A 23299-nucleotide genomic window follows, 5' to 3' on the forward strand; every position below is an offset into this window, starting at 1 on the left:
TTTTTAAGCAGTTAGCCTGAATGGTAATTTATTCGGTAAACGTTTCACTCTGAGATTTGCATATTTCTCTTTGATCCTCGCCGCCTTGTTTAATCAAGTGCATTTCAAAGTTCTCTCCTTACAATTACCGATCAAATGCTGTTCATAATGGGGAGAAAATGTCTTGAATTAATCACCCAATGCGTCGTCTGTGGTCAACGAAAGCAACTATAGTTATAAAGTTCTAACTGATTTATAAACAGTAGTCTAGGTTTACAACGAAAAACGATGTACCATACACCCGGTTAGTATTTTCATCTTATCGAAATATTTGACTAGAAGTACAAGTGGCACCTTTGTGGGATAAAAGAGGCTGCACATTTCTCAATAAATGTTGATAAACTGCCAAAAATGATGAGTACAATGTAGGCCTATCCTATTCCATCGTTTATACATTGTAGCTGCGTCTTGGTGATATGCCTATTTATATTATCTCGCTTCAAATGCTGGTAACGTGTCCAAGAAAAGAATGTGTCGGTGTCTGTTTGATGTCATCTCGCGAAGAGTCATTGATAATTGGACACAAACATTGCGAGACGTTTTGGATTAGGATTCCCGGCCAATGGGTGGGTAGCCTTACTTGCTGTGGGATGCGTCATGAGCTCGAACCCTTTGAAATGTCATCCACTCCTTTGTTACACATAGCTGGGGGCGGGAATGCAAACAACTCCACATGTATAAATCGCACATCAGGAATCATCGGATTACAGAGGTAGCCCTACTCCGCTTTACTAGTGCTCTCCTACCTGCCCTCGGTCTATATAGGCTACTATTGCTTATTGAAATTGGAACCATTTCGCCACAAAATAACCATTTCTACAATGACAATTATCCTGCCATTCGTTTTTTCCGCTGCCTTTTACATGATGGTCGGATACTTTCATTCTGCATGCGCTGGATCAGTGTTTCTCAACTCAAATGCCATCAAGAACATACCTGGAGTGGCGGGTCCGAGTCACCCGGTCAGCGCAAGCCCTGACGAATTTACTTTTGACAGCGGGACCCAAAACCTGGCAATTGATACCGTACAGGTAAACTCAGCATCCCATAAATCATAAGACTGGGCAATTGTATATTGATCAAAGTAGCCTATCCATTGTGTTTAATTTGGAGGTTTTAAAATGGACCGTAGTTTCCCTCATATTTACATTGAGCAGTTTACCATCAGCAATATACATAGCCTACTATTTAAATTGGCAAGTATTCTAAAAAGTTGAATTCATAAAATGAATCATCTGACTTTCTTCTTTCAGTCCTTGAGTTGCTCTGCCGATGAGGAGTGCGGTGACCATGGTTTCTGCTTGGAGTCCCGAGGTGCCTGTCTCCCATGCAAGAAGCGCAGGAAGCGCTGTATCCGGGACGCTGTGTGCTGCCCTGGCAACCAGTGCAGTAATGGTGATTTGCCGACAAGTCCCAACACTTTCATGTTAAATTACACAATCTAATATGTTTTATCGTGCATTTAGAATATGTTGTCTAATGCCATTCCTCACTGCTTTGATCTTTTGAAGAGAAGTGTAGTTGAATTTGAGTAATTCTACACACTTTTTTGAAGGAGCTCGTGTAATTTCAAGCACATCATCTCATGTTTGATCTTCTTGTTTTCTTCCTAGGCCTGTGTTTGCCCAGCAATCCTGAGATCGTTCAGCACATCGGAATGCCAATCTTCAATACACAGGAGGAGAACTCTACAGTGGAACTGCACTCCAAATTGCCCACACAAGATCTTTCACAAACCCCAAAAGGTATGTAACGAATCAGCTATGAAATGTACTATTGAAAATGGACTCAGGGCGATCAATGTCTTGTCATAAACAAAGCCTACAATATACTCATGTAACTTATTTGTTCAGGTCTGGAAGGTGAGAACTGCCTGAGGTCTTCGGATTGCACAGAGGGACTTTGCTGTGCGCGCCATTTCTGGTCCAAGATCTGCAAGCCAGTGGTGCAAGAAGGTCAGGTCTGCACCAAACACCAAAGGAAAGGAACACACGGTTTGGAGATATTTCAACGGTGTGACTGTGGAGACGGCTTGTCCTGCAGAACACAGAGAGGGGAGCACAACAGCAAGGCATCTCGAAGTCTGCACACTTGCCAAAGACATTGAATCAACGAACTGTCAGCAGCAATCCACGGATTTCCGTAGCTTTTCGGAAATTCTAAAACTAAAGGACGGGTGTGATTTCCGACAAGCGAAGTGGAGAGGAGGGATTGGGACTGTTTTTGTGTGGTTTTTCAGATTTTGTTCTTCAAAAATGACAAGAGTAGTTGTGATTGTTTCTCTATGGAACTTGAGATAGGATTATTACAGTAAATTACTGTATTGTACATAACATATAGATAGATGATGGCACTTAATTATTTTTAGTCACAACTATTCGAAGAAGGTGCTCTATTTACATGTATCAACTCTGATTTATACGAGTTTATATAGATTCTGATATAAATGTCTATATTTTTTATTTGAAATAAAGAGTGTGACGATATTTAACCGTCTTACGAAATAATTTGCACATTACTGCATGTAATAATTCACTTGTTTAGAGAACTACCAAGGGAAAGGGGAAATGAATTGATGCCGTCAAAGGAGTCATATTGGCTGTTCAATTAGTCCGACCAATTCCAAACATGACCTATTCATTACAAGGTATACAACCGTTATAACTATTGATGTACGCTGCTTCAGTTCTAAAACATCCTGACCGGTTGCATCACCGCCTGGTGTGGCAACTGCTCGGCATCTGACTGTAAGGCGCTACAGAGGGTAGTGCGAACGGCCCAGTACATCACTGGTGCCAAGCTTCCTGCCATCCAGGACCTATACAATAGGTGGTGTCGGAGAAAGACCATAAAATTGTCAGAGACTCCAGTCACCCAAGTTATAGACTGTTTTCTCTGCTACCGCACGACACTGGTACCGGAGCGCCAAGTCTAGGACCAAAAGGCTCCTTAACAGCTTCTACCCCCAAGCCATAAGACTGCTGAACAACTAATCAAATTTACATTGACCCCCCCTCCCTTTTGTACACTGCTGCTACTCGCTGTTTGTTTGCTACCTACGCATAGTCACTTCACCCCCACCTACATGTACAGATTACCTCAACTAACCTGTACCCCCGCACACTGACTCAGTACCAGTACCCCCTGTATGGAGCCTCATTATTGTTATTCATAATGTGTTACTTTTTATTATTACTTTTTATTTTAGTCTACTTGGTAAATATTTTCTTCTTCTTGAACTGCACTGTTGGTTAAGGGCTTGTAAGTAAGCATTTCACTGTAAAGTCTACACTTGTTGTATTCAGCGCATGTGACAAATAAAGTTTGATTTGATTTCAAAACTCCACCTATTATGGTAATAACCTATTAGGCTATAAGAATCACTGTGATTACTTCCCTCTATTGCAGCAATCCTAACCTGAAACATCTACTGCTGATTTAATGTGATGCACAGTGTAGGTAGGACCTTTCCCTCTGTTACTGCTGCCATCCATATGGCTGTTTTACGGTGACTTATAGGGGAGCTAGTGGCTCACCACACTCCCTCTGACCTGTTAATCCTGAGCAGAAGAACCATAGGGTCTAACTAAAATATCATCATTAAATGATGAAAAACCTTGTAAGTCCATTATGCCATACTTTTTTATATATATCTTTTTTTAAATTTATTGAAAACTTTCCGCAATGTACTCTGAGCATTTCATGACTCTAGGACCAGCAAAATGTATTCAGCATAGCTTCTGAAGTTTCATAAGTGTATGTTCATTAATGGGGAAGAAAATTGTTATTTTTTTTCAATTTCCTGAAAAGTTCATATTTAGAGATCAGTTTTCATCAGACAGCGATGATATAGAGGCATGATGGTAACTCCCAGTTTATTCAGATAACAAAGTTGAACTCTGAACTTGCAGGGAGGTATGAATGCTTCGTGGCGATAGTGTCGTCATGCTTGTCCCAGATCGTGCTCAAGGGCTTGTAAGTAAGCATTTCACAGTAAAGTCTACACTTGTTGTATTCGGCGCATGTGACAAATAAAGTTTGATTGTATTTGAGATCACTAGCGTACCGTGGGTACAATAACAAATTAATTGAATTCATCTGCCTCTACAACAAATGAATGTAATTCGAAAGGGAAGCAATGTATCAAACGGACACACTTCTCTATCCCCAATACATCCCCAGTGCACAAACATCCATCACTTTAAAGTACTTTTTCTTTCTGGACGCAGCGTTCAACTTCCTTTGCGTTCCCCCGGCTTAACGAGAAACTGAAGAGTTCGTCTTTACGTCAAGCTGTCAAGCGAGACAAAGCAGTGGGGGGTAGGCATTTCAAAGCATGGGATATACAGTTTTCAGTTGTCCTCTACCCATACATGTGCTTCCCCCAGCTTTCTCTCGGCGGCGGGGTGGACCCGAAACATATGTGGATGGAATCTCAGTACAATGGCGAGGAGGAAACCGTAAGCGATCAACTAGACATAGAGCTAATTATTTGAGGGAAAGAGTGGACATCTTTAAAACTCCAAAGCAAGGATCGTACTTTTTTATCTACACCCTTGAAGGGAAAGGGTACTCTTTTAATTAAGTACAGGTTGCTGCCTGGTACTCATTCATTAATAATCAGCCAACATTCGGTGTAAAATAACGGATCCCCTCTTTGCTGTCCGATACAATAAAACAGCAATTCACCTCTACTGAACAGGGCAGTGTGAATGTTTTACAGAGTACCTCAAAGCCCCCTCATCTTTGAAGTTGTGAGTAGTTGTGTAACTAGAGACTTGCAAACAAACAGAGTTAGAAAAACTCAAACACATTAATGTGAAATGGGCATTGTGTTTGGTCAAGTATGTGCTAACAAACACACACGTTCGAACCTGCGTGTTTTGTTGATCTGGATGTAGAGGTCAAGACTATTTGTCCTATATACTGTGTACTGTGTGTTTTTTCTTCATTAAGGGCTCTGTTCAATCCGCATCGCGGAAGTTCAGCTTTACAGCGGGATTGAAATGTAAAGGCAACGTTCCCACTTTAGCGGAGACTGTGTTCACGGTGATCCCATGTGTCGGCTTAAGCAGAAATGACCTTTACATTTCTATTGCGTGGAATCCGTCACGCTTCAGCTTTAAAGATTGAATAGAGCCCTACATTTTGATATAATTATTTTATTCATATATTTAAGCAATTTGATTCTGCTAAAAATGTAAATGTAGGCTTTAAAATTAATTTGAGGAAAAGAAAAAAGAGAACCAATCAGAAGACGGTCATAATGTTAAATCACAAAACTGATTTTGGATCTGTGATCGCACACACAGGCAACTGTAATACAGACCTTTAAACATCTACGAAACATAACGATAACCATCAGCAGAGTCCACATGCTAACCGATAACCCTTCTTCTTGATGAAACCTTTGGTCTTCTTCTAATGTTTTTAATGTTGAACTGGATCCCACATCTCTTTAAGTGAGCCCCGCAGTCTATAATTACTCCAGTTGGTTGCACCCAAAGCAGCTGTAAAATAGATATTAGGGTCAGAGTTTACTCTAATACTGTATATTCATATCTGAATGAGGATGTTGGTGGGCTGTTATCTTCCAAGAACTGTAAGTAAATATAAGTGGATGTAATATAACCGACTGCATGAATAGGGACGTCACCGTGGATCTCTTTCATTTAAACGATGAAGATAATAACTGGTGAGGCGAGGAAGGGAGATTGTTGCCCACAACCTGTGGATGCACTGCTATCTATGGCCCTCTGATGTTGGCATCAAAGGACTAACGATGCTGGTTTGATGGGAAAACAGGATACAGGTGATTAGTAATTAAACCTGCCCTTCCGCCTCCCCACTGCCCATTAGTGTGGGTGACAATAATTATGCTATCCTTCCTGTGAACACTACAGTGCAGATCTGGAGGCTATAACCTTATTGGACAAGGAGTGGCACAACAATTTCCTCTTGACTCTCCTTGATATGAACGAATCGGATCTACCAATAAATGTGCCCTGACATGTCTTAAGAAGATGCAAATGAACTGTGGTGACTTCCGGGAGTTGTCACTTCTACAAGTCTTTGGTTTTGCTCGAACAAGATTTTGGTTGTGTGACTTCACAATGTAAGCATCATGTAAGAAGTTGATAAGTATGATAAAAAAGCATGATTTTGACACATATACTGTACACTATTAGAAAAAAAGGAGTCCAATAGGGGGTTTCAGCTGTTCCCATAGAAAAAACATTTTTGGATCCAGTCAGAACCCTTTTTGGTTCCTTGTAGAATGCTCTGCAGGAATTGTTTTTACATGGAACCCAAAAGGGTTCTACCTGGAACCAAAAAGGTTCTTCAAAGCGTACTCCTATGGGGACAGCCGAATAACCATGTTAGGTTTTAGATAGCACCTTTTTTTCTAAGAGTGTACAATAAGTTCACAACAATTTTAATTGTTTTGTTTTTTTGGGGTCAGTGACACAGCAAAAGCTGTTTCTTAGCACTAAGATAGATGACCCAGTACTCGCGGCTGTACTTTTTACTAGCAGCCTGACCGCCATGTTTGAATATTACAGACGTGAAATTCCAACAGTAATGATGTCAGGCATCACACATAGGAGCTCACAGAGAAGCGAACTTCTAAAGAGCAGGTGCTTGTCTGGTGGGTCAGTACAAACAGAAAGGAACAGTCAAACACCTTTAACGTCGCAGGTTTACCCAAAGACTTACAGGTCAGACTCTGACCGTCAGAGACATAAAGGATTTAGGTGAAAAATCTGTTTATGCGCCCTTGAGCAAGGCACTTAACCATAATTGCTCCTGTAAATTGCTCTGGATAAGAACGTCTGCTTAATGACTAACATGTAAATGTACATCTTCAAGTAAAAGCTAGCTGAAGGCATTACCTTAAGCATCAGTATCTATTGCAATTTATATGGAGTAATGATTGTGTTCATAACCAAGCCATTGCTCACAAGACGGTTTACCACATTGCCTGGGACCTGCAGATGTACCGTATACTGAACAAAAATATAAATGCAACATGCAACAATTTCATTTTTTTATACTGAGTTACAGTATAAGGAAGTTACAAGTTACTGAGTTACATATAAGGAAATTAATCAATTGAAATATATTCATTAGGCATTAATCTATGGATTTCACATGACTGGATAGGGGTGCAGCCATGGGAAAGCCTGGGAGGGCATAGGCTAACCCACTGGAGAGCCAGGCCCAGCCAACTGGAATGAGTTTTTCTCCACAAAAGGGCTTTAATTACAGACAGAAATAATCCTCGGTTTCATCAGCTGTCCGGGCGGCTGATTTCAGATGATCCCGCAGGTGAAGAAGCCAGATGTGGAGGTCCTGGGCTGGTGTGGTTACACGTGGTCTGCTGTTGTGAGGCCAGTTACTGCCATGTTGTCTAAAACGACGTTGGAGGCGGCTTATGGTAGAGATATGAACATTCCATTCTCTGGCAACAGCTATGGTGGACATTCCTGCAGTCAGCATGCCAATTGCATGCTCCCTCAAAACTTCCGACATTTGTGGCATTACACTGCACAATGTGCACCTGTGTAATGATCATGCTGTTTAATCAGCTTCTTGATATGCCACACCTGTCAGGTGGATGGATTATCTTGACAAAGTAGAAATGTTCACTAACAGGGATGCAAACACATTTGTGCACAACATTTGAGAGAAATAAGCTTTTTGTGCATGTGGAGACTTTCTGTCATCTTTTATTTCAGCTCCTGAAACATGGGGCGAGCACTTTACATGTTGCGTTTATATTTTTGTTTAGTATATTATAGACAGACTATATTCACATTTACCTCTGTATTATCCAACCAAAGGTCTTTATCTCTGCCAGAAGCATAACATGTTGCATCAATGTTGGATTTCTGCTTCTCTGCCAGACAGACATTGATATAGCCAACCACAAATATGCGATGGATTTGTCATCTGGCTCTATGAAGCTGGCCACATCCTTGATGACAAGGGTACTCAGTATGCTGTCTGTATCAATACACTCTGTCTGCTTCTACTCCCTCCTTCCAATCCTTTCCAATGTATTCCAATAGAGCTTCAGGCTCTATTCAATCTGGATCCCTGAAGAGTTACGGACTCTGCAATAGAAATGTAAAGGGAATTTCTGATGGAACATCATGCAGCGTTTACCGTGAATGCGGTCTCCGCTAACACTTGAAAATTGCCTATAAATTCCTCAATCACGCTGAACTTCCCACCATGCGGATTGAATAAATCCCTTCATCCAAAAGGTTTTCCTGCAGGATGATGTCTCCAGGCTTCATCTGCATCAGGCAGGTGGAATCTCTCTGTGCCGAGGAAATGACTGTCATAAGGTTACTAGGCAGCCCTGGTGTTCCAACACACACAAAAATAATAAGGTGGACATGAAAAGGCAATAGCTGTCCTGCTGAATACCCTATAGTAACATACTGGAGAGAGAGATCTGGTAGAGAGAGATAGAGAAAGAGAGAGAGAGAGAGAGGAAAGTGATGAGGAAATACGTGACTGGCCCCCTGTTGTAAATGCAGCCTCTGAGTTACAGTAAAGTGGTCTGGGGAAAGGGAAAACAAGGTCAGCCTGCTGCACAGGACTGTAACCAGCTGTGTGTGTGCGTGTGTCTGTGTGCTGGGGTAGAAACCACAGCTAACCTAACCTAAACTACAGCCTCGTAACCCAGAGAAGGTAAATAGATGCTTTGATTCAGACTCTTCACGCTAAAACGCGACACTGTGTTTTGCTGGCTTGAAAGCGCTGATGATTCATACAAACACAGGACTGTGATACTGTATGTTCCAAAATATTATCCTAGCATTAACCACAGGTTACTTCTGCCACTCAGTCACAGAGATAGTCCTTTGATATGGTGAATCTCTGCTTGTCTCAGACACGTGTTGATTTAACTAGACAGCAGCATGTGACGCTTGTGTCACTGAAACAGATTATATTAAATGAATTAAAGAATGGAAAGTACTTTCGCTATAATGATTTAATGTCTGGTGGAAATTCATATGTGCAAACATATCCTGTTAATTTCAACTAGCGGTAGTCTGCTATCCAAGCAAACACACAACCACCTTAAAGTTGTGTCCAGATGATGTGGTTTAAAAACATGGTTTGGTGTAGCCTCAAGTCAACTACTAGAAATGTGATCTCAACTTTACCTACAATGGCAAATATTAATGCAACCTAGAGTCTAAACAAACCATATTTTTATATATAGAATTATTTGTTTGACTGAGTAAAAAGTTAGAAAAAGAGTCCACGGTCCTCTTCGACTGCCAACCTTTTTCAACAACATCAACAAGACTCCAACATCATTTGCATATTCCTCATGTCCAGAAACAACAAGAATATGTCCGCAGGCTTTTTTACAAGCACCATAAAAAAAATATGATTTATAATGTAACAAACTGCCAAAGTCGGTGTCACCAAAGGGTTCTGACACATTTTGTAAATAATTTTATACAAAACAGGTCATTATGAAGCCTAACAACTTGCATACCTCCAACTACTTTAGCCCTACCTCTGTATGCTTGCTGGTTGCAAAGAACCACACAACCTGGCATAATCGTACACTAAATTTCATCAATCACGTTTCCCAAACTCTGTTTTGTTTTTTGCTCTAACACTACACATCTGATTCAAATGATCAAAGCTTTATGATTGGTTGATTATTTGAATCAGCAGGGTTGTACTCAGGGAAAAAATCTAAATGAGGACCAAGTTTGGGAAACACTGATTAGGCACGCATTAGATTTAATTATTTTCTGTTATAGGCCTATTTCAAAGACTAGAATTGAGTGTCCCAGGCAGCCCAGGCTACAGCTGCAGAAAGATCTGATTCAGACAGGCTATGCTTCAGACTGGGTCTTCTGGACACCCCGACATACCATTCTAGATAGATTCTTTCAGTTCCCGAACACACACTAAAAAACAACACAACGTTATGTCTAGCTTTAGTGCCAGACAAAATGAAACAAGATAAATAAATCCCCTTGGGCTGCATTTCAGATTGGCCCAGATTTTCTTTGGGAAGAAATGTTGGTCTCATTTCTCTTTGAAAAGTCTTTAATTCTTGCAACTCTGTCAAGAGCATTTTGTTTTGCATTCCACATTAATCACATGTATACAACATGTATCATGTAAATCGCTCTGCTGACTCACACTAACAAACAAAATATGAGTGAAATATGATTCCCTGTGTATTTGACACTGAAAAAGTGAATGTATCTTAATCAAGACAATTTTAAGGGCCCTTTCCAAGTGACCAAACTGCACATCTTTGGAGTATATAAATCTGATGCTTCTTAAAAAGTGGAAAGAAACACAAATTCAGCCATTTCTCTCCTTAAGTCTCTCACATTAATTCAGCCATTTCTCTCCGTAAGTCTCTCACATTAATTCAGCCATTTCTCTCCGTAAGTCTCTCACATTAATTCAGCCATTTCTCTCCGTAAGACTCTCACATTAATTCAGCCAATGTGTAATGGGCCATAAATCGCTCACTTCAAGTCATAAATTCATTTCAAGCTAATTGAATAATTTGTTAGCATGTCTTTGAGTGAAGATGGCCAATTCTGTCAACATTGCATTGCAAGAGGCCCGCAGACAGTATTTCTCTTGGTTTGAACCCATGAAGGTCAAAGGGAGTTGAAGTGAGATAACATTGCATACTGTAGCCCCATTTCTCAAAATAGTTCTGGAGGTTAAGCAAATACTTTGGTACAAAAGCCCTTTCTCTATCTCCTGCCCCGAGAATGAAAGGGACAATGCCATTCCTCTGGATCACTCAATCTTCTGATGTTCAATATTAAGGCCAATTATGTCACATCTATTTCTCCTCATGGCTCTATAGAGGGAAGCCACCAAAGCGGCCGAAGCCTATTTACTGTGTGTTTTCAATTGTCTCCATTGTGCCTTGTACAGTTTAAAAGGCTTAATAGGATTGGGGCCGCTGACCTTTGATACCACCTCTTCCACCGTGAAATACATAATGCCCCCATTTGTTTTACACAAAAGACTGACTTACACTAGACTAAGAGAGGGCTACACGCAATCTCATTTGCTTAAGTGATCACATTCACAAGAAAAGAGGGGAAATCTTTGATCTCGCAGAGGTGTAAGTGTGTTGGGTTTTCTGTTGTCAGTGGCTGTTGTCCGGTGGTGTGAGCCGTTGGGTGATACAATGTTGGATCTAATAGAGAAATAGTACTTCCACATGACTATCTCTTGTGTCGGCTCATTTGCACAAGGTGTTTAAAACGGGGAATACAATATGTGTCAATGGGTAGAACTAAAGCAGATGCTCTGAGATTATCTTCGTCTGCCAACAGGAACAGTAGGTAGCCTTTAAAGTTTGATGACACACTTCAAAAAGGAGGGCCTTCCCAGGTCCGCCACTATCTGAAGACAAACAACATTTAGCACTTTGGTGTCTAGTGACAAAGACGAACAAGATGGGGAACGGAAGAAAGGACTGGAAGAGCTGAGAGAACAGCTCTATACTTCCTCCGCCCAGCTCAGTTCAGCCATTTCTTTACCCTTTTAACAAATACAAATGTTTTTTCTTTACAATCATTGTCTCTCAAAATATGAATGAACTAAAAAAATGGGGGTTCCTTCTCATCTGTGCTTGAAACAAATACCATAAATAAAGCAAAGAGGGAGGGGTTGGTGCACATTACAAGACTTCAAAGAGTGTCTCTGCCCCAACAGCTAAGGTAGTGTGGTTATGTTCAAGGTGCCTATTCATGTGAAAAGACTTGGGGCAAAATCATTCACCGTTACCTGAGGATACTTACCCATTTCCTCTAAAAGAGAAAACAAATCTCTGAGAACTTGAAACTGCCAAAAAGGATATGTTTTGAAGTGACCCTTTCACCCAAAGGCAATATCAATTAACCCCCAGTTTTACAGTCTGGTAAGCTGTGAGAAAATACTCACTTTCACACAGCAACTCTAATGATAAGATACTATTAACACAGAAAGCACAGGGCCTGCTGTAAAAACAGTCACAACCTCAAGGTTTAGCATTTGAATTACATCAGAAATCTAAATAGTCCAATGTTTTCATCAATGATTGCCTCTAATTCTCTGTCAAACTAGAATAAGAATACTACAGATGTGAATATGTAAACCATTATAGATCTAAATGTTTTAGTAGACACACTTATCCAGAGAAACTAGGGTTAAGTGCCTTGCTCAAGGGCACATCGATGTATTTTTCACCTAATCGGCTCAGGGATTCAAATCAGGAACCTTTTGGTTACTGTCCCAATGCTTGTGACCACTAGGCTACCTGCCGCCCAGAAGTAAAATGATGTTTCATTAATTAAGTTGAAAGATCTTTCCTTTCCTCACCAACACGTTAATTGTTCCGCCTTGTAATGTTTTGATCCTCCCTTTTCATCAGATACAGATGTAGGATCTTAATTTGAGACCGTTTGCTACAGCAGGAAAATAATCCTGCAGGAACAGGAAATGTGAATTATTATGTGATTATATTTAATGGACATTTTTGGAGGGGTTGATACATTTTTTGTAAGAGAAAATGAAGTCTGACATTTCAAAGGTGAAATTACAAACTCCAGAAGCCTTTTGAAACCTCAAATATACTACGAGTTCTAAACACCCACACAAGTAGAAATCCACTGTTTTTTGTTGTTGAAAGACTACGGCCAGAGCTTTACGATTTAAGGCTTGAAGTAAGAAATCCTGCCAGCAGCACACCAAAGGTTGCACCGTGTCCATTACAAAGTAGAGAAACGCATATCAGCCATCTTTCAATAGTTATCCATATTACCCAAGTTACACATTATTCTCGCTAACTATTTCTATGACAGATTTGCGGCCGCAATTTATGGAAAATGCCAAAACTTTGGATATAGCAATAGATGGCAAAGAAATTTGGTTTCCATCTGTGGCAAAGTTTTCCCTAAATCAATGTTTAGGAGAAATCCAGCTCCAGAACCAGCCATAGAGCCAGCTGGCTTATCGTTTAAACACGGTGTAGTAAAAGAAAAACTGCAACAACAGATAACATTAGCTAACTAGATAAGGTTATCAAGATAGCTAGCTAGCTACACTGACAGCAGTGCCCTATTTGTTCATATTAATCATCTCTACGTGGAAATTCCCACACCCAATATGTATAAGTAGCCTTCGTCATTCTTCATAGGTGGAACCTAAACGTGCATTTCATCTCTAGGAAATTAAATTGAAATGGTGGAGACAACTTCTTCTGGGGGAGTCCCCTCTCTCACTCTCTCTCTGATATTTTTGTAATATAGCCTATTTTTCTTTATCAACTGCAAAATAACAATGATTTCGAATTCTGGACAAAGTTCCAAATATATAAATATTTTTTTTTAGGTTGACCAGAGACTACTGGATTACTGTCAAATGGATTACAGTTGCTGTACTGTAAACTTACAGTAACTTGCTGGTCAATTACTGCCAGTAAGATTTACAGGAGATGTTTAGTGGTGAAAATGCATTGTTTGCCAACGTTTCCAAACACCCCAGCAGCATGGGCATTCTACTGTGTTCTCCTTGGAAAGTTAATGATCATCTTTGGCCCTATGTGGCTGTTGCCTTCATCAGAAAAGGTTCAGCAAATCCCTCTTTGAAATCAAACTAGCTGCAGGGTGCAGGCCAAGAGGGTGCTGCTGATTCAACACGGTGGTTCTGTGGGCTGTGAAAACACTCTCAGCTGCAGCTTCACATCTCCTTGGGATATCTGCCTGACACCAAGGCCATAATTAAGATGCATCGACCCACACACACACTTATCCTGAAAACATATTACCCTGCAGTTTCTCTCTCTCTCTCTCTCTCTCTCTCTCTCTCTCTCTCTCTCTCTCTCTCTCTCTCTCTCTCTCTCTCTCTCTCTCTCTCTCTCTCTCTCTCTCTCTCTCTCTCTCTCTCTCTCTCTCTCTCTCTCTCTCTCTCTCTCTCTCTCTCTCTCTCAATTCAAGGGGCTTTATTGGCATGGGAAACATATGTTTACATTACTAGAGCAAAGGGCTCCTGAGTGGAGCAGCAGTCTAAGGCACTGCATCTTAGTGTAAGAGGTGACACTACAGTCCCTGGTTCACATCTGGCTATGTTTGGGAGCCCTATAGGGCGGTGCACAATTGGCCCGGGGTAGGCTGTCATTGCAAATAAGAATTTGTTCTTAACTGACTTGCATAGTTAAATAAAATGTAAAAAATGAACATGAATCATTACACTCACAACAGTTTCAAAATAACAAAGACATTTAAAATGTCTCTCTTTTGTAATATAGACACTTTTACTGTATCAACTGTAAAATATCAATGATTTCGAATTCTGGCCAAAGTTCCAAATATATAAATGATTTTCTAGGAAAAAAAACAGGACAACTTGACCAGAGACTACTGTGTATTTGACTGATTCTGGTGCGATCTGCCTATCCATCTCTGGCACACCACAGCATGATTTATTTTGGGATCGTGTATTGATTAAGTCTCAGAGATTAAAGAAGTGGCTTTCATTCTCACAGGAATGTGCTGTTTCAACTCTTCATATGGAAACACTTGTCAGACAGACGTGAACTTGTCAGTATTACGAAGAAGTAACCTCGGTCACAAATGCAGTCAGAGGCTCTAATATGCAATAATATTCCATATAGCAGACACTTCTATCTGTGGGTGGTCCCGGGAATCAAACCCAATATTGTGACCTTGTAAGCACCGACAAATGCTCTACCAACTGAGCTACATCTGACCACTATATGGTGGAGCTGGATATAAAGACAGAAGCCTTGTGTAAATAATCAAATAACCATGTATCCTGGCGCTGACTGTCTTAATTAATTGAAGATGCAGAAAGATGACACCTTAATAGGGATAAATAGTGACATTACTACCGCAGACACACAACTGCCGAGTAAGATGTATGTTCTTCCTGCGTATAAAAACCTGACAAACTGTGCCTGTGGTCTCCTCATACAAGACTCATTACATTGCAAAGGCAATATAGAAACACAACTCTGAAGGAAGGATGTCATGAGCCGCAACCCTTACTGTCACTGATGATATACGCAAAAAAAAGCCTAACTGCTGTGACGCTAAGTGACAGTCTTTTTTCTTTGCGCAATTACAAATATGCTCTCCTGCCAATACCTTGGTTTCAGCTCCGCTTGTGGGAGCTTAGCCTTAGCCGTGTGGTTTGCTACAGCTCAGAAAGTTCACCAAAAGCATGAGCACACAACCATACGTTATTTATTTTGATCGGGCACACATACACAAACCAAAGAATGTGTTTAGTAAAAGAATGTGTGGAAGAATGTTTTGTGTGTTGTTTTGTCCCCCCAGCCTCTATGGTAAGAGGTGCAGCGCTAGACCGTGTCAATGACAACCCTTGGAAAGTAGAGTAGACCCTACTGATTAACTTGACAGGAATGGCTAGCCGCGCTGTGCAGTGTTGACATGTTGAGTGGAGCCTGCGTGCAGGTGAAGGAAGCCCTCTTAATAACACAGAGCATTTACCTATCAGGTAAAAACAACCGCCTTTGGAGTCTGAGACGGCTCCTAATCGCCATCCCTGGCCCATGTGCTTCCCCATTCAAACAAACATGTTTACTAAGAGGTTTCTTACTTACAGAGGGACGAAGACAAGAAACACCAGAAAATGTCCATTGTGAACAACAGTGCAGAGCCAAGTTAGTAATTGGGCCATTTCTTTTACACAGACATTTCTGAGAAGTTACAGTCCAAAGACAGACAATTACAAATACCAAAGCTATCTACAGCGATTATTCTGAGTTGAAGACCACAAACATCAGCATTTTGTTTGCTATTTTATCCAGAGAGAGCGATAAGTGTGGGACATCATTCGCCAACTGATATACTGACTACTGTTAGCATTCCGTGATCCAGATGGTCAAAAGATGTACCACTTCGCTAAGTATTCTCTACCATCCTGTATAGCACAGTGACTAAACCAATGCCTGGAGTGGAGCGCCTTTCTATACAATACCTTCTGAGCCGTACCTGTTTCCATGGCTGACTGACAATGTAATTCCAGGCACATCAGTAGCCCAGGCTCCAGCAATGAGCCACTTGGCTTAAAAAGGATTCACATTATAGAAGCAAAAAAGCTTTGAAGTCACCTAGAGTTAAACACATGACATAAACACCTTGAGTTTTTTTCACCACGTCTTCACACTTGGATTGCAATGGGTCATTATAAACGTGATTGATGAAGAGGTTTCTCAAACAAATCACCTCAACTTTCCATGTGCGGCGTGCCAAGGAAACTCTAGACACATTCCCTCTGGTTTGAGCCATCCCCCATCATCACTTCATCATCTGTCCAGTATACAAGCCTCTGGGTAATAAAAGAATAGTGCTTAAGTGGCAATAAGAGGGCCATAGAGAGGTTTCAGAGACTCTTGGGAGGACTGGAAGAGGGGAGAATCACACCAGCCACAGGGAGAACACACCATCCACAGACCACAAAGCCACCCTAGCCACCCAACCAATGATATTTGCACACTTACTCAGCAGCTTGTGGTCACTATGGCATCCACTGGCAGTCTGTCAGTGTTTGTGTGTGTGTGTGTGTGTGTGTGTGTGTGTGTGTGTGTGTGTGTGTGTGTGTGTGTGTGTGTGTGTGTGTGTGTGTCTTTTAACGTACCTGTTTAAATAAAGGTGGATTGATTTGAATTGGCGCAGTGTCCTCAGCAGCAGAGATGAAGGCTGTTCTTTGTTACCCCTAAGCTGAAAACACTCATGTAAAAATGGCTGGTTGTCAGTTTTCATCAAACATCCACCTGTGTAAACGTACATTCTGACATTCATTTAGTGCGAACATTTCTGTTTGTTTATTAAACCTGACATCTAAATGAGGTTTTCAACTGGGCACTGGACCCTGTTGACCAAGGTCTCCAGACTATTCCTTCATTACAACATTACAACACCCCCCCATTCCCCCAGTGTATGAACTTCTGTTCACATATTTGCGTACAACAAATGCTGACTCACATGCAGCCGATGACAAAAAAAAATTCATGCTAATAAAATGCCAATTATTTTCAAATTGGTACAAAATAAAACAAAATGCACTCTTGTTCTGAAACCAAAGTGCAAAGCAGAATTTGAGGAAGAAAGTTCATCTTAACAAATTGTTCATGACCAGTCATATAACCATGCTTGGAGCAGCTTGATATGTAGGACGAGGCAAAAAAAATACTTTCAGGGGAAAAAAAGGGGTAAAAATTGGTCTTCAATGGCCTTTTAAAGGATTGTGAAGAGGAAGTCACTGATGCCTTTAAACCTTCAATGAACCTCCTAGTCTACACTAGCAGTAATACTGCTGCGAGAGACAACTGGATTCACTCAGAGGAGAAAAGCTCTTCCTTTGAAAGATAACAATGACTGCACGTCTGATGGCCGAGGAGGCAATCTGTGATACTTAAAAGACACAGCAAGAGGATGATAATGTAAGAATCTAAAACAGGGCTCCCGACAAAAACCCCTACAATGGTAATGATAATTGATATCACATGTTACCCTATCAGAGGACAAAGACAGGAGCTTAGAGGAAAGAATCCATACTCTAGTCTCCTGACCTCCCAACCTGAACTCAGGGGTATATGGAAATCCAGGATAGTAAATGTAAATCTGGGGCTCTCTCATTAATATGATATGTTATCTTTCGTATTGGTATGTATTAACTTGTGGACATCTATCATCCATTTTGCATGATATGTTACAAATTACAATTCGTATGATATGTTATGAATTACAATATGTTGTCATCAACACTAACGCTAACCTTAGCTAGGAGGCTAACGTTAGCTAGGCTAGGGGTTAAGGGTTAAGGTTGGGTTGTGAGTTTGGTTAAAGGGATAAGGTTAGGGGAATGGTTAGCTAACATGTTACGTAGTTTCAAAGTAGCTAAAAAGTAGGAAGTAGTTGCAAAGTTTATAATTAGCTAAAATGCTAAAGTTGTCAGTGATGAGATTCAAACACGTTTGAGTTATATGCCTACTCTTCCACCAACCTACTTTCATTTTCATCTCTTAAGTAACCGTACCAAACTTAACAGATCATACTAATTTGAGTGTCCTGGATTTACATTTACTATGTTACGTCTAGTCTATGAGACCAGGCTGGACCTCCAGTCTGCCAGTGCACTTCCTCGTTGGTGCCTCTTGCTAATTTGCAGGGTTCTCCGCTCAGCTCCGGAGAACCTCTCTGATAAATGGGGATTAGGATGTGTGGATGGGACAACTAATGAAATGTCATGAAGCTTAGTGTGGATGTGACCTCAGCAGACTAGGCCTGCTGGCTCCACTCTTGGCTGCCTGTAAAGCCAGGGTTTCTCAAGCCCTCTTCTGATGAATACAAGAGGATTCCTGAGGAGGACTGGAGAGGGGAAATACAACAAGGTGAGGCTTTCTTTTAATCCTCTCTAAGGCGGCTCAGACTGGCCCCAAACCCTGGTCCGTCTAGGGACTTGACAGGACACTTTAATTGAGTCGGACCCATAGGCCTTTATAGAGAAACATTTGTTATATGTAAAGTAAGAATTTGTATTCATATTTAGGTTAAATCATCCACATTCAAGAGATCCTGTCAGTTTGACAGTGGTGAAATGACCGTCCAAGTTCCATGGAAATCTACAGTGTGTGTTATCTTCGACAATCCAGCCATACTGAAATACAGCCACCTTTGTGGAGTAATTCGATGACTCTTTACTGCAGTAGCCACTCCAGGAATGTTGGAAGCAGAGCAGACATCCTCAAGTGTTTGAGGAGACAAGATGGAGATTCATTGCTAGATAATGACATGGCTCTGGACAAGAGGATTAGGGCTTCACTAATACATATACAATTTAGGCCACTTTTTTGGACAAAATGATTGGTGTATGTGCAACTTGAAATATTACATGGAAAGTAACTTTTCTCATAATACATCTGAGAGGTTATAAGTAACTGTCAGTTGGACTGAAATAGCGTGACCGAATCAGAATGGTATGTTAGTTTATGTGTTATCCTGACTAAGGGCCATAGGGCTTTGGTCAAAAGTAGTGCATTATATATAGAATAGAGTACCATGGCAGCCAATACTTCATCTTTCATATGGTATAACCCTCTTCTGACCAATACATTTTCAGTTATTATGTACGGACTCCCTACTGCATCCCAAACACAATGCCTTTATAGGTCCCTTAGTAGTGTCCCATATTGATCCGTCTGTGGTGGACTACCAGTCTCAGGTTACAGTAGCAGTGTCAGTATATGTCTCCCATTGGGCTGAAACTTGATCCGGAGCCAGTGTTCAGAGGTGTAGACCTACTGGCACCAGGCAGCGTGGAGAGAGAAGATGCTAACAGTGCTGGAGGGGAGGCCTGTCATTAGAGTGGCTGACTCCAGATCAGCTGTATGATGAATTACCCAGCAGAGCGGCGCTGTGTTGCACGGCCCTGGCAGAAGATGGAGTACTAGCGATACACCTTAAGCCTGGCTGGGGGTCACCCAGTCTCCCCGGGCCTCATTAGGGCCTGCAGTGGCCTGTAATTTACTCTCCTCTCCCAGAGAGATCTGTCTTTGGCCCTGCGTCAGAGGCTCCTTGCCATCCACCACAACCCACTGAGGTGTCTGACAGAGGGCCATTCAAGGAATTCCAGGAGAATACGTTGGATGGTTAAAGGTTGAAATATTTCATGGTGATGGAATGGTAACCTCTGAGGTAAGTCACTGGAGAAAGAAATGTGTTAAACCATGACGTCAACTAAAACTTTACCATCAGTGTGATACACAGTGTGTCAGTCAGGATATGGCCAGTTATGAATATTAACTTTAAATCCAATCTTTATCAAACATATATGTCAAGACTGTGTTTAAACGTATAACTGTACGAAGAAACCTTATTATTACCAGGACCAAGAACCTCAAAGCAAACTGTAGTCTACATAGCAAACATGTCAACAAAACAATTCTGAAATATTTCAGCCTGACAGCGTGGAGACCAAATTCCTTCCTGTAAAATGACTTCATCTTCCTCAAAGGGAGCGGGTCCCCCAGTAATGAGCTGAGAGTGTAATAACAAGGCTCCTGCCGGCAGATGTACACTCTATGGTTGGGAGTGACAGCGGGAGTGTCTTCTCCCTGGCGTCACTAGTCCTCAGACCATCCATACAATTTATCTTATTACAAGGCGATGCAGTGCATACAAGCCCGGGTACAAAATAAGCAATTACAGTTAATTAGACAACAACACAAACATATGGCCTCAGATACTTCAGTCAGTCAGTTCAACTATGGCCAAGGTAATGAATGAAGAAAACATCAAAGAATAGGTTAAATGACTGTTTCATCAGTGGAGCCAACCAGGACCCTCAATTGTGTATTCTTATTTCCCCTGGTTTAAGGACTCCTCTCAGTAGTTGAGGTCTCCTCTCGGTAGTCAAGGCCTACACACCACAAAAAGGCTCTATATAAGTGCCCAATAAGGGTTATTTGGCTTGTAACCACAGTGCATTCCTTTTTGGTGCTATATAGAACCCTTATTTGAAGGTTTTATAAAAGAACCATGCTCATAAGGTTCTGAATGGAATCGTCATGGTGGTATAAAGAACATTTTCTTTAGGTTCTACAAAGAACCATTAATAAAGGTTCTATATAGTACCAAGCCCGAGCCAACACACCAAAACAAGGTTACTTATCCTGGCCTCAGTCAGTGGAGTTAAAAGGCAGTCTTCCTTTTCTTTTTGTTGTTGTTGCAGCAGGCAAGCGGGCAGGGAGGCAGGGAGGGAGGCAGGGAGGGAGGCAGGGAGGCAGGGAGGGAGGGAGGCAGGGAGGCAGGGAGGGAGGCAGGGAGGCAGGGAGGGAGGCAGGGAGTCAGGGAGTCAGGGAGGCAGGGAGGGAGGGAGGCAGGGAGGGAGGCAGGGAGGCAGGGAGGGAGGCAGGGAGGCAGGCAGGGAGGCAGGGAGGCAGGGAGGGAGGCAGGCAGGCAGGGAGGCAGGGAGGGAGGCAGGGAGGGAGGCAGGGAGGCAGGCAGGCAGGCAGGGGAGGCAGGCAGGCAGGCAGGCAGGGAGGGAGGCAGGGAGGAGGCAGGGAGGCAGGCAGGCAGGAGGGAGGCAGGCAGGGAGGCAGGAGGTAGGGGGAGGCAGGGAGGGAGGCAGGGAGGGAGGCAAGGAGGTAGGCAGGCAGGGAGGGAGGCAAGCGGGCAGGGAGGCAGGGAGGGAGGCAGGGAGGCAGGGAGGGAGGCAGGCAGGCAGCAGACACTCTACACGCTGTCTTGCCTCTTTCCAGTAATAGATCTGCTCAGCTCTCTCCCAATTTTCCTGGCTTCTCACCACTGTCAGAGCCACCTGTTTGATCTCACAGACACCCTCACCTCTGCAGTCTGTCTGCAGCCCTGGGAACAGCCCCAGCCGCCCGGACCCAGCCTGGCCCAGCTTGGCCTGTCAAACCGCCCGCACTGCATTGAGCTGCAGTGGACTGGGAGATAGGGGGGCAGACGTACAGACAAACAGAGAGAGGGAAAGAGATGAAACAGAGAGAGAAATAGACAAACAGATACAGAGAGAGAGAGAAAGAGAGAGACAGACAAACAGTGAGAGGGAAAAAGATGAAAGAGAAAGAGAGAGAAAGAGAGGGAAAGAGAGGCAAACAGAGCGAAAGAGAAAGAAGGAGAGGGAGAGAGGCACACAAACAGAGAGAGAGAGAGCATGCAGAGCCACTATACACACATGAAAGACACTACCGCTAAGGTCTGCCAATCTCCTGCTGTCGCCATGCCGACCTGTGTCTGAGCCCAGACAGTGGAGCTGGCCAGAGGGAGCGCTGGCCAGAGGGAGCGCTGGCCAGAGGGAGCGCTGGCCAGAGGGAGCGCTGGCCAGAGGGAGCGCTGACCAGAGGGTGGAGTACTGTAATACTGTAGTATAGGGGTGAAACTGACCAGGGCCATATATAGTAGGCTTATATTGTGTACAGTATATTGCATCTAAATCAAATCAAATGTTATTGGTCGCATATAAATATTTTGCAGATGTTATCACAGGTGGAGCTAAATGCCTGCAGTTGACGTCGGAAGTTTACATACACTTATGTTTGAGTAATTAAAACTAGTTTTTCAATCACTTGGTAAGGACATCTACTTTTTGCATGACACAAGCAATTTTTCCAACAATTGTTTTCAGACAGAGTACTTCACTTATATCTCCCTGTGTCACAATTCCAGTGGGTCAGAAGTTTACATACACTAAGTTGACTGTGCCTTTAAACAGCTGGGAAAATGATGTCATGGCTTTAGAAGCTTCTGATAGGCTAATTGACATCATTTGAGTCAATTGGAGGTTTACCTGTGGATGTATTTCAAGGCCTACCTTCAAACTCAGTGCCTCTTTGCTTGACATCATGGGAAAATCAAAATAAATCAGCCAAGACCTCAGGAAAAAAATTGTGGTCCTCCACAAGTCTGGTTCATCCTTGGGAGCAATTTCCAAATGCCTGAAGGTATCACGTTCATCTGTACAAACAATAGCACCTTGTGAAGATGCTGGAGGAAACACGTGCAAAAGTATCTATATCCACAGTAAAACGAGTCCTTTATTGACATAACCTGAAAGGCCGCTCTGCAAGGAAGAAGCCACTGCTCCAAAACCGCCATAAAAAAGCCGGACTATGGTTTGCAACTGCACATGGGGACAAAGATCGTACTTTTTGAAAAATGTCCTCTGGTCTGATGAAACAAAAATAGAACTGTTTGGCCATAATGACCATCGTTATGTTTGGAGGAAAAGGGGGAGGCTTGCAAGACGAAGAACACCATCCCAACCGTGAGTGGCAGCATCATGTTGTGGGGGTGCTTTGCTGCAGAAGGGACTGGTGCACTTCACAAAATAGATGGCAGCATGAGGGAGGAATATTATGTGGATATATTGAAGCAACAAGACATCAGTCAGGAAGTTAAAGCTTGGTCGCGAATGGGTCTTCCAAATGGACAATGACCCCAAGCTTACTTCCAAAGTTGTGACAAAATGGCTTAAGGACAACAAAGTCAAGGTACTGGAGTGGCCATCACAAATCCCTGACCTCAATCCCATAGAAAATGTGTGGACAGAACTGAAAAAGTGTGTGCGAGCAAGGATGCGTACAAACCTGACTCAGTTACACCAGCTCTGTCAGAAGGAATGGGCCAAAATTCACCCAACCTATCGTGGGAAGCTTGTGGAAGGCTACCCAAAACGTTTGACCCAAGTT

At 42.3% G+C, this 23299-nt stretch overlaps 1 protein-coding gene across 1 annotated transcript; it reads left to right on the plus strand.

Annotated features, from left to right (window-relative positions):
* Nucleotides 1-678: 678 nt before the first annotated feature.
* Nucleotides 679-3385, plus strand: LOC118369327 (dickkopf-related protein 1-like). The gene is made up of 4 exons (XM_035753760.2): nucleotides 679-1070; nucleotides 1293-1434; nucleotides 1653-1784; nucleotides 1893-3385. The coding sequence occupies exons 1-4, from the start codon at nucleotides 861-863 to the stop codon at nucleotides 2144-2146; spliced, it is 738 nt and encodes a 245-aa protein (XP_035609653.1). The 5' UTR covers nucleotides 679-860; the 3' UTR covers nucleotides 2147-3385.
* The last annotated feature ends 19914 nt before the right edge of the window (nucleotides 3386-23299 follow it).

This window comes from Oncorhynchus keta, chromosome 3 (genome assembly GCF_023373465.1).
Source record: "Oncorhynchus keta strain PuntledgeMale-10-30-2019 chromosome 3, Oket_V2, whole genome shotgun sequence".
Taxonomy (NCBI): Eukaryota; Metazoa; Chordata; class Actinopteri; order Salmoniformes; family Salmonidae; genus Oncorhynchus; species Oncorhynchus keta.